A 13,504-nucleotide genomic window follows, 5' to 3' on the forward strand; every position below is an offset into this window, starting at 1 on the left:
TTAAAGTAACAGAGCTGAATAATTATTACAAATTTGTTTCTACATTAAGCCACAATAAGGAAAACCTTATTTAATTTGGCCGGACCATTCAAAATTTTCCAGAAAAAATATTCTAACTTGCATATGAATCAAGAAGTATAACTCAGTATAACCACAGCAATAAATAAAATACGAATATACAAGATTTGATAATAATGAGGCCTATTTGTCAATTGCAGACTCCAAGTTGTTTCTAATGGATCTAGGCTTCACCATGAAGGGAAGTGAGACCTCTGCAATCAAGGATTCTGATATTTCTTCTCCAAAAGGTACTTCAAAAGCCAAAGGCTTGTATAGACAAACTTCATCTTCCTTACAGTAGTAAACCTGTGAAATGACATGCAACTGGATTAATACGCACTGCATCCGAACTTCTATAAGTAGCCTATATTCCTTTGTGTTCTTCAAATCTCATACAATGGGATACAAATGCGATAGGCAAGTCAGCCATTGCTGCTGGTTACTATAAGCAACATAGTCAAACAGTCAAGATAATATTTAGTTCTACTTTTACAAGTTGATGAACATATGTTTCCAAAGTGCTTTTCAAATCAGTGTCATTTGCTTCGGATGGCTCGTTGTTTCGGCCGGGAAAGAGAAGACTGCCGGGAAGTTTAAGTGTATTTTTTGAAGAAATATAAAAATATAAAATATAAAAAACATAGAAGTAGGCTCTTTCTAAAAAGTAAATTCAATATAACTTTTGAACAACCAGGTATATTCCTGATATCTTTAAATAGATCAGTGACTTTTTGAAAATATCTCCAATATATTCAGAATGTCCAGTTTGGATTGACTTACGCTGAAGATTTAGGCCGATTTGGCCTAAGCAAAATTAATCCAGAACATTCGAAACCCATAGCATGAAAGGTCTACAGGTAGCCAATTCCTGATCTTGCTTTATGCAAATAGCTTGAAAATTACCAGTCTATCCCATAATAGCAACAGCTTCTTAGTTAATGTAACAATGACTCATGTTCATTTCAATATTTGACCAATGTTGTTATAATCAATGAATTACCCTCAACATAAATGCTTCTGCAGGCCTAGACAAAATACAATATTTGAAGTGTGTAGTGTAGAGGGATATGGGTTCTGCCATTATATGCATGAGAGGGAGCATCTTGTCAAACATGGATTTGACCTATGGATGTCCTACTGGATCTGATAATAATGTGAATGACTATCATAAAGTTTTTTTAAAAAATATGACAATGCCAAGCTAAGAAGTCCACAAAATGGTTGGATCATCCAAATAAGGCAATTAGTTGACCTATTTATTATGAAAACTTGAAAAATTACAAGTGCATGAATATGTCCACTTGCAGCATGCAGCGAGTACAACAAGGACTAAACTGATTGAGTACGGTGCCTGCATTATCGAGAAAATGATTCCCAGAGGTGAATCTTCATAATGACCACATGGGGTTTGTAAATGTAAAATGTCAGTTGACAACACTAAAGGCTAAAATGTGCTTTGACAATTCTAAAATGACTAAAGTGCCCTTTTTCTTAAGCAATCAGGTTGACATTTGAACTACTATCGCCCATTTCATCCTCATTAATTTTATGCAGAAAACTGAAACAAACTACTTAATTATATCTGAATAATTGACATTTTCAGCATCATGACTATTTTTTGAGATGGTCATATATCCTATTCCCTTGGGCTATCAAATTCGTTAATGGATACAGAATTTGTGAAGTTATCTGTGAAGCGGAGTATGTCAATGAGAGTAGATGTTTTATCTTGGCAAAGATATACCTTACAATTCACTGTCACTTTTGCAGGCAAACGAGATGTTCTCTTGAAGTGCAGTGATGAAGATCCATCTGGGCCTAGAATTCCATCCAATGGTTCCACATAAACTGCGCCTTCAGGTTCAACATCTGCCTCGAATTTACTGCGAGCTTCCTGTGCTCGAAAGAAAGGGGAATAATCGGGACCATAGCCACAACCAGCAACAAAAGACATCGATAGCTTGCAACGAACTCAAAAAAATTCAAGAAAAGCTAAAGTAAGCACTAATTTGTTAATGAATAATTAATCGGTGTAATCTATCATCATCAAAATAGTTAAGATATTTTGATAAATTAACAATTACAAAATCTTGATACTGAGATATATGTACATTTAGTTTCAGTTTCAAGCATCAGGCAATCCTAGTATGACCATATTCCTTAATGATTTTCCTTAAATTAGAACCAAAAGAAAAAGTGGTAACAAAAATTCATAAAAGAGCAAAATTGGATAAGTAATGGTCAACAAGGAGAAGACATTCCCCACCCGTAACCATACAAAATAATATGTCAATTTATATCATATGAGTGCATAGTTTCTTATTTCTGAATCTATCCTCAAACTTTTCGCATTTGTCTAGTTCTTGAACTCATGGAAAGAATAACAAATTGGAACTACAACATAAAATTGCAGTGCTGGAATTATGAAATATAGTAGAAAAATAGTGGCAGCTAATTGTATTTCAGGAAGTTCAGATGTCAGAAATAAACGCAATATTAGAATGAGTTGACGAAGTTGGTAGTGAGACCTTGGAGAAATGGAAATCCTCAGGAACCGAGATCTTTAAACTCAAGTTTCCTTCCATGGAAGAGATTCTCTCAACTGTTATGATCTGTGCATTGGTTGATTGTCTTCTCCTGAGGCGTTTCAAGGCATTGGATTTTGGTGATGGAGATTGGACTCCTTTCAGTTCCAATGTGCTGATGGTAGCCCCATTATCCTTCAAATCTATACATCTGATCGCATTGTTGTTTGTATCCGCAACGAAAAGCCTCCCTGAAAACAGAGATCAACTCTTGATTAATTGAACTTAATGGTGGTTTCATTTCACGTACAGACATATATGATCATCTTGTTATTGTTAAACAAATACCAGAAATATATCCCTGCAGAAAAAGGAACAAAATATGCAGAATTTAAGTAAATTCCACCAGAAATCTAGTGCCTTCCACAAGAAATTTTGCATGCTTTCTCATACACAACAAAGCATGTGTCAATGTGCATATATACATTGCGGTTGATGTCAATAATTATAACAAATGATTTACATAAATTGCAAAAGCAACTGATAGTTATATTTACTTTCTTCCTGATTTTTCTCCCTCCCATATGATAGAAAGGATTTTTCCACATTACGAGCAAAGCAACAAACCTAGGTTTCACAAAATTGTGAATCACAAAACTTATGTCCAATCAATGAGTGGCTCCATAGAAGAGATCACCCTTATGAGTGACATAACAAACAACAGTATATACAGTGACATGAATAGCCAAATTAGCATAGTGTACGATTAAGTGCAGTTGAAGGAGAACTAGTGCACCAGATTCCCCCAAAATCCCTAAAAGTTAAGTGTGCTTGTTCAAGGACGGTTTTGGCACCTACTGGATAGCTCACAGCAAACCAACATGAACTGATAAAACCAGGTCTTTTCAAGACTTCGTTCATCGATCAACAGATAAGACATTAAAGTTGATCAACAAAGAAGACATTAGAACTTTATCCAAAAAAAAACAACAAAGAGAGAAGACATTCGTTAATAAATTAGAATGTAGAAAAATGGACATCAACCATTACAAACGATAATTAGATGGACAAAACTTCACCTTTTCCTCCTCCAACAATTCCTGAGGGTTCTGAAAGCTGCAAGAGAATTGCAAATGACTCAAAAATCATCATGGACGTATAAAGGCAATGTTCAAGAAAGTACTTAGAACTCTGATAGGTAAATTTTGTGGGCTACTAACAAGAACAATCTTCGAATTTTATAACGTCCATGAAGTTTTTCTAGCATGGAGCTTACTAAAATTGATAGTGTCTTTATCATGGGTCAGAATAGATAAAAACCCTAAACTTCCTACTGAAAATTGAGTCTCTGGCAATCTGTCCAAGAAAATGAGCAAAATCTACATGACTAGTTTCAGAAACTATCAAAAGTCGGCATGCAATTACCATCATTATTTAAAAATTTAGATCAATATCTATTAGAGAAACAAATTTTTACTTTATGGGCCATCAAAAGAAACCTACCTTCTACAGTTAAGGCTTGTCATCAAGGATAAATGATAAAATTACTAAATACAACAATATCATTTTCTATTTTTTTTTCCCCTTAACAGAAACAATTCAGGATTATTGCACTATCTTCACCTGGGCATGTAGAGCAGATCCATTCTCGAAACCTGCAATCCCAGTCCCAGCTATTGTGGTTGCTCTTTTTGAAACTGGCTCCAGGTTTTTTATCTGTCATTTGAGAGAAATCATTTAAACACAGCTCAGAATGGGCTAAAGTTGAACCACGAAATAGAAAGAAGAAAAGCCAATGGGACAATAACATGTAGTGGGTTTGATTCTTTACCAAAATATACTGTGCTGACAGGTGATTTTAAATAAAGAAATTGACAAAAAAAATTGTCATTTTCTGGGTAGGTAAAATTTTCTTGCAACAAAATAGACTTCCCAAATCGCCACTTATCAGAGCACTCCTCTAGTCAATTATTTTTTGTCTTAGATTTATCAGGCTTCATAGCACTTTGTGCCCACTATCGATGACATTAGTAGTTCTTGTTTTATGGAACAAATTCTGTTACTTTTCATCCAAACTTGATTAGACGCTGAGCTGAATACCATCATAACTATACCAAATCAAATAGAAAATAAGTTTTTCAAAGACACTGAGACACATATATGGGTTTGTCTAATAATTAACAACCTTCAAAATACAAAGGTACAGTTTTGAGATGTGAATGATGTATCTACTAGGACATTTAATTTTTAGTCAAGAGTTTCTCTTTGTAAGTAGCTTAATCATGAAGGGTCTATTTGAAATTTACACAAAATTGCAATGGTATTTTTAAAGTGAGTGTCCTGCAATGTTATTAATGCATTTACACCCTTGTCTTTAGTGAAAATTCCAAACAATAATAAATAACTTGAGGGTCGTTAGAATACTAGTTGTATTAATAGAAGGTAGAGGTTCTCACGTATATGAGCCGCAAAGAGAACTGCAATGAAAGCAAATTACTTCTAAAAAATAATAAATAACATTAGGGTCTTTAGAATACTAGTTGTATTAAGTTAATATGTGCTACTAGCACAAATTAACTTAAAAAAATGTCACATACCTAAAAATGGAAAAGGAAACAAAAATCATATGTTTTGCATAGTTGGATTAACCAAATGTCATTATAATTGCAAAAGGCTCATTTTTATCATAGATCACTAACACTTTACAACAGTAAAAGCCCATGATATAATATCAAAATTGCCTTCACATATTACGTAGTTATCCACATTACACACTTTTCAACGGTTTTAGAATTTAATTTAGTATTTATTACGTGAAGATCATATTATTTGTTCTTTATAAGGCACATAGTAATTCAATGTATCTAACAAAATACTCGAATGGAAGAATAAAAGCTGGTTGAAGGATTCTGTTAATCTTGAGCTGCCAGATACAGATTGAAGGATCTAGGGATCCTCAGAAAACTCAGGATACTCATACAATAGTGATGTTATAGCCTGAAGATTTAATTGATTATAAAGCTTACACAATAGCCTTCCTGCGAGTGAATCCGCCATTGAAATAGGTCCATTTAACATGACTCAAAACTAAAGGATAAAGAATGCACCAAACAATTCTCAAATAGAATTCAAAGTCACAGGAACAATCGACAAGACCTTCCGTATTAATCATTTGCTTAATTAGACCCTGATCTGCAGGGGTTTAGGTCATGTGGACTGAGACTATAAATAAGCACCAATAAATGCAACAAATTGATCAGTTCACCTTATGGTTATATGAATCTGCAACATAAATTACACCATCCTCCCCACAGAAGATGCCCAAAGGATGCTGTAAAAGTGCCTCTGAGCCAACTCCATCGTGGTCCCCGAACTGTGAAATACCATAGAGATGGAATCAAATGGGGTATATAAGTGTGTTCTGTGCAGGCTCCAATCATTTATTGGAGATGAAGTACTAACATAGCATAAATCCACCAGAGGGAGTACCTTAAACAAGTTATCAGGGAAGAATGGGTCGCCGCCGACCAGCAATCTCGATCCTCCAGTGGTCAGATCTAATGCTCTGATGGAACTACTCTCGCTATCAGCTACATAAATCTCCTTTAAGTCTGTAATAAATTTACTATTACTTTCCTCGAGGATGATATTATTGAATCTGAATTAGGATAGAACCAAAATGTGTAATATATTACCAGGGGATAAAGATATTCCAGATGGTTGGGCAAATGAAGTGCTTGTAGAACTATCTCAACAGAAGAAATCAAGAATGTCAGATACTTTGACATAAATAATAAATATTGACATTGTAAGGAGTAAATCTACCGCCTAATCGACGTTCTGGGTGAAATACTGCTTTTAGGTGTTTATGACTCAAATAACCATGACAAAACAAGGTAGATAAAACAAAACATTTACACCATACCACAAATTTCATGAATCAGATGAAAAATATATTTGGAGAAAATGCTTCAAATTAGATATAAACTAGAACAGAATTGTGAGTTCTCATCTTCAAAGGAAAAAATATCTCATTGCGAGAACATACAAAGTGACAATGGAGAAATTTACCCAAATTATTAACTATGATACATTTTCAATGTCTTTTGTCATACAAGTTGTTTTCCCCAATTAAAATACACATGCAGCAAAATAGAGAAAGGAATGTTAATGTGTTGCTTACATCACATCTTTAGAAGGCATATGTGAAGTTTATCTTTGTAGAGGGTATGTCTGCAGATTTAGTCACAATGGGTACTTTTTATAATTATATCTACTGTATCTCTACCCAAATGAGCATAATCTTAATCGAGTATCACCATAAATGTCAATTCTTTCAGTTCAGTCTCTTTATTGTTTGTAAGTTTTTGTTTATGGGTAATTTAAGTGTTTCATTCATTTTTATGTCACTACATATACATAATAGAGTAGAGCCATTATTAAGGTTGTGGAATGAGTTCCACGATGCCTCACCAGTCACTCCTTGAGATAAGGAATCAGCATCCACCAACAGTATGCACAGAAATGTTACACCAATGCTTACTAATATTTAAGGGGTGCGGTTTATATAGAGCCTAGGCTCTAAACAATCAAATTAGAGCCTACCTTCAATTAGTGTCGAGAAATGTGGTTTCAATATTGAAAATCTTTGTGATAGCCCTAAACTATATTTTCATATTTATTTATAAAGTTTAAAGCTTCAAAAATAGTGTAGATCGATCAACATATCTATGAAAACTTGAAAATCTTGAAAATTGACGGTCCAAAAATGCAATACAAAATATACTATTTCCAAAACTTGCAATCCATTTTTTCCTCATGTCCATGCATCTTGATGTCGAGATGATCAATTTGAAGATATTTGGGCATCAAAACAACCTCTTCTAGTGAAATTTTTGAGGTAGGCTCAAATTTGATTGTTTAGAGCCTCGGCTCTATATAAACTTTTCCCATATTTAAGACATGCTCCAACATGTCAGCGAGAGCGAGAACCTTCATGATGCACTCACCAAATTACATGAGTTTCGTTTCACTGGAACAGACCATGCAGGTTCTTGGAGAACAATCTCGACCCACTAGGAGAGCTCTTGTTTCTACTTCAGTAGAGTCAAATATATCACAAGATTCCTTCACCTTTGAAGAGACCGCTCACCGCACCCAAGCAGGCGAGGATTCCCAAAGAAGCTGCCATCAAAGTTTAGGTTAGAGCCATGTTGCTTTTTCCACCTCATTCAGGTTTCAGATACATAAGCACACGAAATCCTATAATCCTCCATATGTGAGACTAGGGCCCCCCAATCTAATATGCTGATTTATTTCTTTACAAGTGCCAAGAAAAAGCACATCCCTTGATCCTTTACTTGAGTATGTAACCCCAAAAGATCGCATTTTTTTGCTTTATTTCAACCCCAATAACTAGAGAAGTTCTAGAGGATGTGCCTATAGTGAGGAAAGGGCATAATGTCCAACCTGCAAAAGCTAGAGAACCATCTTAGGTACATCCAATGGATACCAAAGAAATCTAAGATGACGACCATTGTAAAACAGGAAAACTGCAGTGAGAAAGTGGTTTTTCCAGGACTCTCAATACATAACAAAGATGTTTGGAATGAACAGGCCATAGAAATGAGAAATTTCTGCTGTCAGAAATCTGTGCAAGGTTGTCATCCATTAAAAAACCTATAGAATTGAATTAAGCCTTCACCTTAATAAGAATGGTAAACTGACTTAAAAGACCGCAAGACCATCCACTACCAAATCCCATAGTCAACCTTGGTTGTAGAAATGAAGATTCCATTCAACCCACCCGAAAAACGATGTAGCAAACTGACATTCTGTAGATCCTCATTAAAGGCAAGGATGGCAAACTACTCCAACGCCAAGCCACTCAAAGTAGTCATGACCTAGCTTTAACATTTGAAATGGACATCATCATAGCTTAGAAGCAATCCCACACTGTTTGCCCTCGTTCTAGACATCAGTAAAACCATCACGGACATACTTGTACTCACAATGCTTCTCCATAGTTTCTTTGGCTCCTCCACAAGTCTCCAGTACTCTTGCCCAACCTTGAAAATTCCTATTCCAATTCTGTTTATGGGATGGGCTTAGTCCTACATCATCCACCATGCCTCTCAAATGTTTAAATATCTCTGCGCACTTGACTAGGTGGAATTTATGCTCCTCATGGCTTCTTCTTTACAGAAATTTTCATTTATTTATTTCCAACTTCCAGGTCATGCATAAATGAATTCAAAACAAATATACTAAGGTGTTGTGTAGAGTGGGTTTCAAGTGTACAAGTCCGCAAAAAGACATGGTTACTATCTCACCCACAATACAATCTCCTCTTATAATGTTTCCCCAATGGATACTGAACTCTTTTTTCCCCTACAAAGAAGGTAACAAATATTGTTGTTAGGCAAGGATCCCAATCTGCACCCAATTCTGCAAGCTGGCCCCCCACAGAGGATCACCCTCTAGTAGACAAAAATACATTTTTGCATAAGTAATATCCTATCCCATGTTACAAAACCTGGCCGCCTGTCAAGGCCTCGCTGGGGTCCCGATCGTAAGTAACGTTTGACAAACTCAGCAGAGTCTGTCAGAGATTAGGTTGAGTTCAACCAAAATTAAATAATGGAAGCTGGCTCCGTCCAGCTTCCATGTTTCTAACTTCTAGGCTAGGCAAGGTGCCGAGCCTGAGAGATGCGGATGGTCCGAGTGATGTTAATTGTTTAAGCACTGCATTTTCCGACAAACATAACTTCTTGCTCACAACTCCAATTCACCATTATGACCATTTTTCAGAATGGAATATTGGTGCTCTACAATGCACAACCCAGTGTTGTTGGTTTTGTCTACTAATTTTGTAAAGAATGGTCTCTACATGTGTGAAGCCTGAGTCGTGAAGCTTTTCAAGCAAGATTAGGGGTGGTTCATCTTCTCGTCACAAGTGGCAGTATTCTTTTGGCCAAGGGAAAATACTGTCAATTTTGTCGATATGGTCTTTTGATTTTTTCTGGTTGGACCAGAAGGCAGCCACTTAAGCTTGGCTTGCAAGCTTTATTTTTATTTTCAATCTAAACATTAGATTTGTTGTTTGTCTTTGTTGGGTTTTGTGGCTTTTAAAGGCCTAGAAAGCTTGCAAAATTGATCAGTTATAGTAAAATATACACTTTGGTAGGAATGTGTGTCGACTGACCATGGGTTGGGCAGTTTATGGCCTTGGTTATGTCTAAAACCTTTACCCCAGGGCATGCAACACTTACCAAGAAGGGTTAACAGTGAGTCATCCCTCGTTGAGGTCGGACTGGTGCCAAGGATGATGTTTGTAGGCTTGTGAGAGCAAGGGCCAAAGCTTTAACAAACATCCATATAACATGTACATATGACAACCGCCTTACTGGAAAGCAACCCTATAGAGGGACACGTGTACATGTGCATAGAGAGAGCCCTCTTTGTATTGTGGTGATAAGTGCTAGACTTGCTCTTAAAGGGGGAGGAACTATAATCCACATTTCAGGATCATGGTTCCACTATTTATTGTTCACTTTTCACAAGACAATTATGAGTCCTTGCATTGAGACTATGTCATGGGTCTTTGTTGAGTTGGATAAGAGAACAATAATGCATTATGGTTCTTGGTTCAAGTGGAGTGCTCTTAGTGTCACCAAACTTTGACCCATCCACTTCTAAAATATTTTATTATAGTATTAAAAATATTTTTATTCAATTTTTTTTTTTTTAATTTCCACTGTAAATTCATTAAAAAGGGTACTTTCGAAATTTTCAGACCTTGGAAGGGCACATATGGGGACCAAGGATCCAACCTCACATGTTTGTGCCACCATGAGTGGGGCGTGTGGCCTTGTGCGGCCCATATAAGGTCCCTAAGGTGGCACGCCACTTTTTTTGTTGTTTTATGTGCTATTTTTTAGTTAAAAGATGGCTAGATAAGGGATCTTTTTAAAATAGATTTGTTCCCTATTCAAGTGGGACTTTTAAAACAGAAAGATTATCATTGACTTCCTATAAATTTTGGAAGATCTAGATAATATTAAAAGTGGTTATAATTTAAATTTAAATAGAAATTGAACTTAAGTAAAATTGTAAGGGGATAAGGTTCTAATTTCTATCCAAGATCATGGTGGCTGATTTTTGAGATGGATGGCTCAAATTTAATCTCTCTCTAACCCCACAGATTTTCTAAACAGCCTAATGGTCAAGCTGAAAAATTAGATAAGGCATACCTAGATGGAATTCGGTTCAAAGTGGGAAACAAATTTCATCCTATTAAAAACATATTTGAACCCTTCTCTAAAATTAAGAGACAAGACAAAAAGCTTCTCTTTCTCCTCTCACGCCATGTTTCTCTCTCCCATACTTTCTCTAACACCAACCTCTCTCTCTCATATTTCCTCCATGCCCTAATCTCTCTCTCTCCCCCAAATTTAAACCACGTGCCTCCCCTCTCTTTCCCTTAAGAAGTCATGCCACCCTCCTCTCCTCTTTTATGTGTGACATCTAGCAAAGAAAATAAAGGAAAAAAGGTCGCACTTTCAAACCCTAAGTGAGGTTTGCAGATTTTTCAAGAAGAAGAGAGATACAACCAGCCAAGAGAGAAATGAACCCTCAAGCCTTGCCCTAGTTTGTTCTTATAGGTTTCCATAAACTCTAGTAGGGTTTTTTGAGCTCTCTAAACCCTAGATTGAAATGTATTGCCTTAAAAACTTCCCCATCTCAAAAATTCCAGCAACGCCTAAAGGACAAAAAGTGCGCCATCGGTCAGGGAATCGGGTGTGAGGTGTATCAAGATCAGTGACAGTAACTCCAGGCATCTTCTAATAAGTCTTCCCAGTAGGTTTAATTAATTTTCAGTCATATTTCATATTTTTCTATGAATTTTCTAGAACATATATTGTACTCAAAATCATAGTGCAAGATTGTTTATTGCTCCTGGATGTTTTTTATTTGCTTTGGAAATGAAAGTAAAGATCCTAGATTGTGTCTAGGTAATTAATTTTGACTTCCAGCATTATATAGTGGCCCATCTAAGTGGAATTCAAGTATATTGAATAAAGGAAAAGAATTTTTTTAAAATTTATTACCTTGAGTTCAACATATTTGTCTTGTGTCCCACCATCTGGTATCATTGTTGAAGGTTCGTCCTTCTCGGTTTGCAGCAGTTGCTATTAGAACCTTGGTACCCATCTACATCATTTGGTATCACAAATTGGGGATTCACTGTCCTTGGTTTACATCATATGGTTCCAGAGCAAATTCGTACCAAGTAGATCTAAGTGCATGGCTACTAGAGAAACCTGTACTATGGATTTAGACTTACATGAGAAGGCTACAATGATTTGTTGAGGCAATTTGAGGTACGGGTGTATGCGGTACATCAAACCAATTCAAATGGAAGATGATTGGAGGAATTGGTGTAAGAAGTGCACCTAGCCCTTTCTGCTTCAAGCTCGGTTACTCATGGCGATGCCGAATCAGAATTTGCAGGACAACACCTTTCCCATGAGTAGAGAAAGGATGGCATTCCACTCTTTAACAGGGGGAGGGACAAGGAAATGGGCATTGGGTTTTGTGGCCTTTAAAGTTTATAAAGCTTGTTAAAATAATAGTTTATAGTAGATTATGCACTTTAGCAAGAGCGTGTTGACTGACCATGAGTTGGGCGGTTTATAGACCCGGTTATGTCCAAAACCCTTACCCCTAGGCATGTGGCATTACCGAGAAAGGTTTACAATGGATCATCCCTTGCTGAGGTCAGAGAGATGCCCAAGGATGATGTTTGTAGGCCAGAAGAACTATGTGGTTTTCTGAGTGCGGTTGTAGGCCTATGAGTGCAGGGGCCAAAACCTCAAAAACCTTTTGTACGGCATGTACACATGACAACCGCATTACTGGGAAGCAGTCCTATAGAGGGACATGTGTACATGTGCATAGAGAAAGCCACTTTTGCACTGTGGTTACAAGTGCTGGATATACTCTTAAAGGGGGGGACTGAAATCCACATTCCATGATCATGGTTCCACTGTTTATTGTCCAACTTCGACAAGCCAATCATGGCCCCTGCATCGAGACTGTGGGTCATGGGTATTTGTTGTGCTGGATGGATGGCTTAGGTTTGTTCTATCTCACCCCACATATTTCCTAAGTTCCTATTACTCAAGTTGTGTCATTGGATAGACAAATACCTAAGGAAGGAGTTGAAATCCAAATAGGAGAAGAAATTCTTTCTATTACAACACCATTGAACCCCTCAATCTCAAGACACAGACTCTATGCACCAAGTCTCTCTCTGTCTCTGTCTCTCTTACATTAAAAAAGTTGTTTGTCTCTCTCCCCCTTTCCAAAAAGGGCCATGTAACCCAAAATTTGATAAGACAAGGATGGCACATTGAAACCCTAATTAGGGTTTTGTTGTTTGGAGAAGAAAAATAGGTACGCCTAGCTATAGGAGGATTCTATGACTTCAAGCCCAGCCTAATTTGTTCCTAAGGATTTCTACAAACCCTAGTTAGTTTTTCATGCTCCTTAAAATCCTAGAATAAGAGATATTGCATATGAAAGCTTTCCATCTCTGAAATTCTAGCAAGATCAAAAGGGACAAAAATTGCATCCTTGGTTAGGGAATCTGGCGTGGGGTGTATCAAGACCTGTAAGGTAACTCTAGGTAACATGTAGTAAGTCTTCCCAGTTGATTTGATTATGTTTTATTCATATTCTATATTTTTCAGTGAATTTTCAAAAACATATTTTGTACTTAAACTATAGTGGACGATTGGTTATTCCCCCTATATGGTTTTTATTTGCTTTGGCAATGAAAGCATTGATCCTAGGGTGCATTCAAAGTTTTAAATTTAATTTACAGCAGTGTATAGTGGTCCATGTAAGTGGAATTT

At 36.5% G+C, this 13,504-nt stretch overlaps 1 protein-coding gene across 11 annotated transcripts in view; it reads right to left on the minus strand.

Annotated features, from left to right (window-relative positions):
- LOC18431436 (haloacid dehalogenase-like hydrolase family protein) overlaps positions 1-13,504 on the minus strand; it is a 119,526-nt gene continuing 106,022 nt past the window's right edge. For 9 of the 11 annotated variants that reach the window (XR_016049647.1, XM_088858618.1, XM_088858617.1 and 6 more), the window contains 8 exons: positions 6,281-6,330; positions 6,075-6,196; positions 5,851-5,958; positions 4,209-4,301; positions 3,665-3,701; positions 2,589-2,836; positions 1,805-1,954; positions 1-366 (listed from right to left, as the gene is read on the minus strand). Coding sequence is in view for 8 of the 11 variants with exons in the window: in XM_088858618.1 (XP_088714744.1) it covers positions 202-366; positions 1,805-1,954; positions 2,589-2,836; positions 3,665-3,701; positions 4,209-4,301; positions 5,851-5,958; positions 6,075-6,196; positions 6,281-6,330 (973 nt within the window). In the remaining 3 variants the exon portion in view is untranslated. The remainder of the gene's footprint in view (positions 367-1,804; positions 1,955-2,588; positions 2,837-3,664; positions 3,702-4,208; positions 4,302-5,850; positions 5,959-6,074; positions 6,197-6,280; positions 6,331-13,504) is intronic. The other 2 variants (XR_016049648.1, XR_016049646.1) reach the window with 1 other exon arrangement.

This window comes from Amborella trichopoda, chromosome 2, assembly GCF_054954075.1.
Source record: "Amborella trichopoda isolate Santa Cruz 75 chromosome 2, AtrichopodaSantaCruz75HAP2 v2.0, whole genome shotgun sequence".
Taxonomy (NCBI): domain Eukaryota; kingdom Viridiplantae; phylum Streptophyta; class Magnoliopsida; order Amborellales; family Amborellaceae; genus Amborella; species Amborella trichopoda.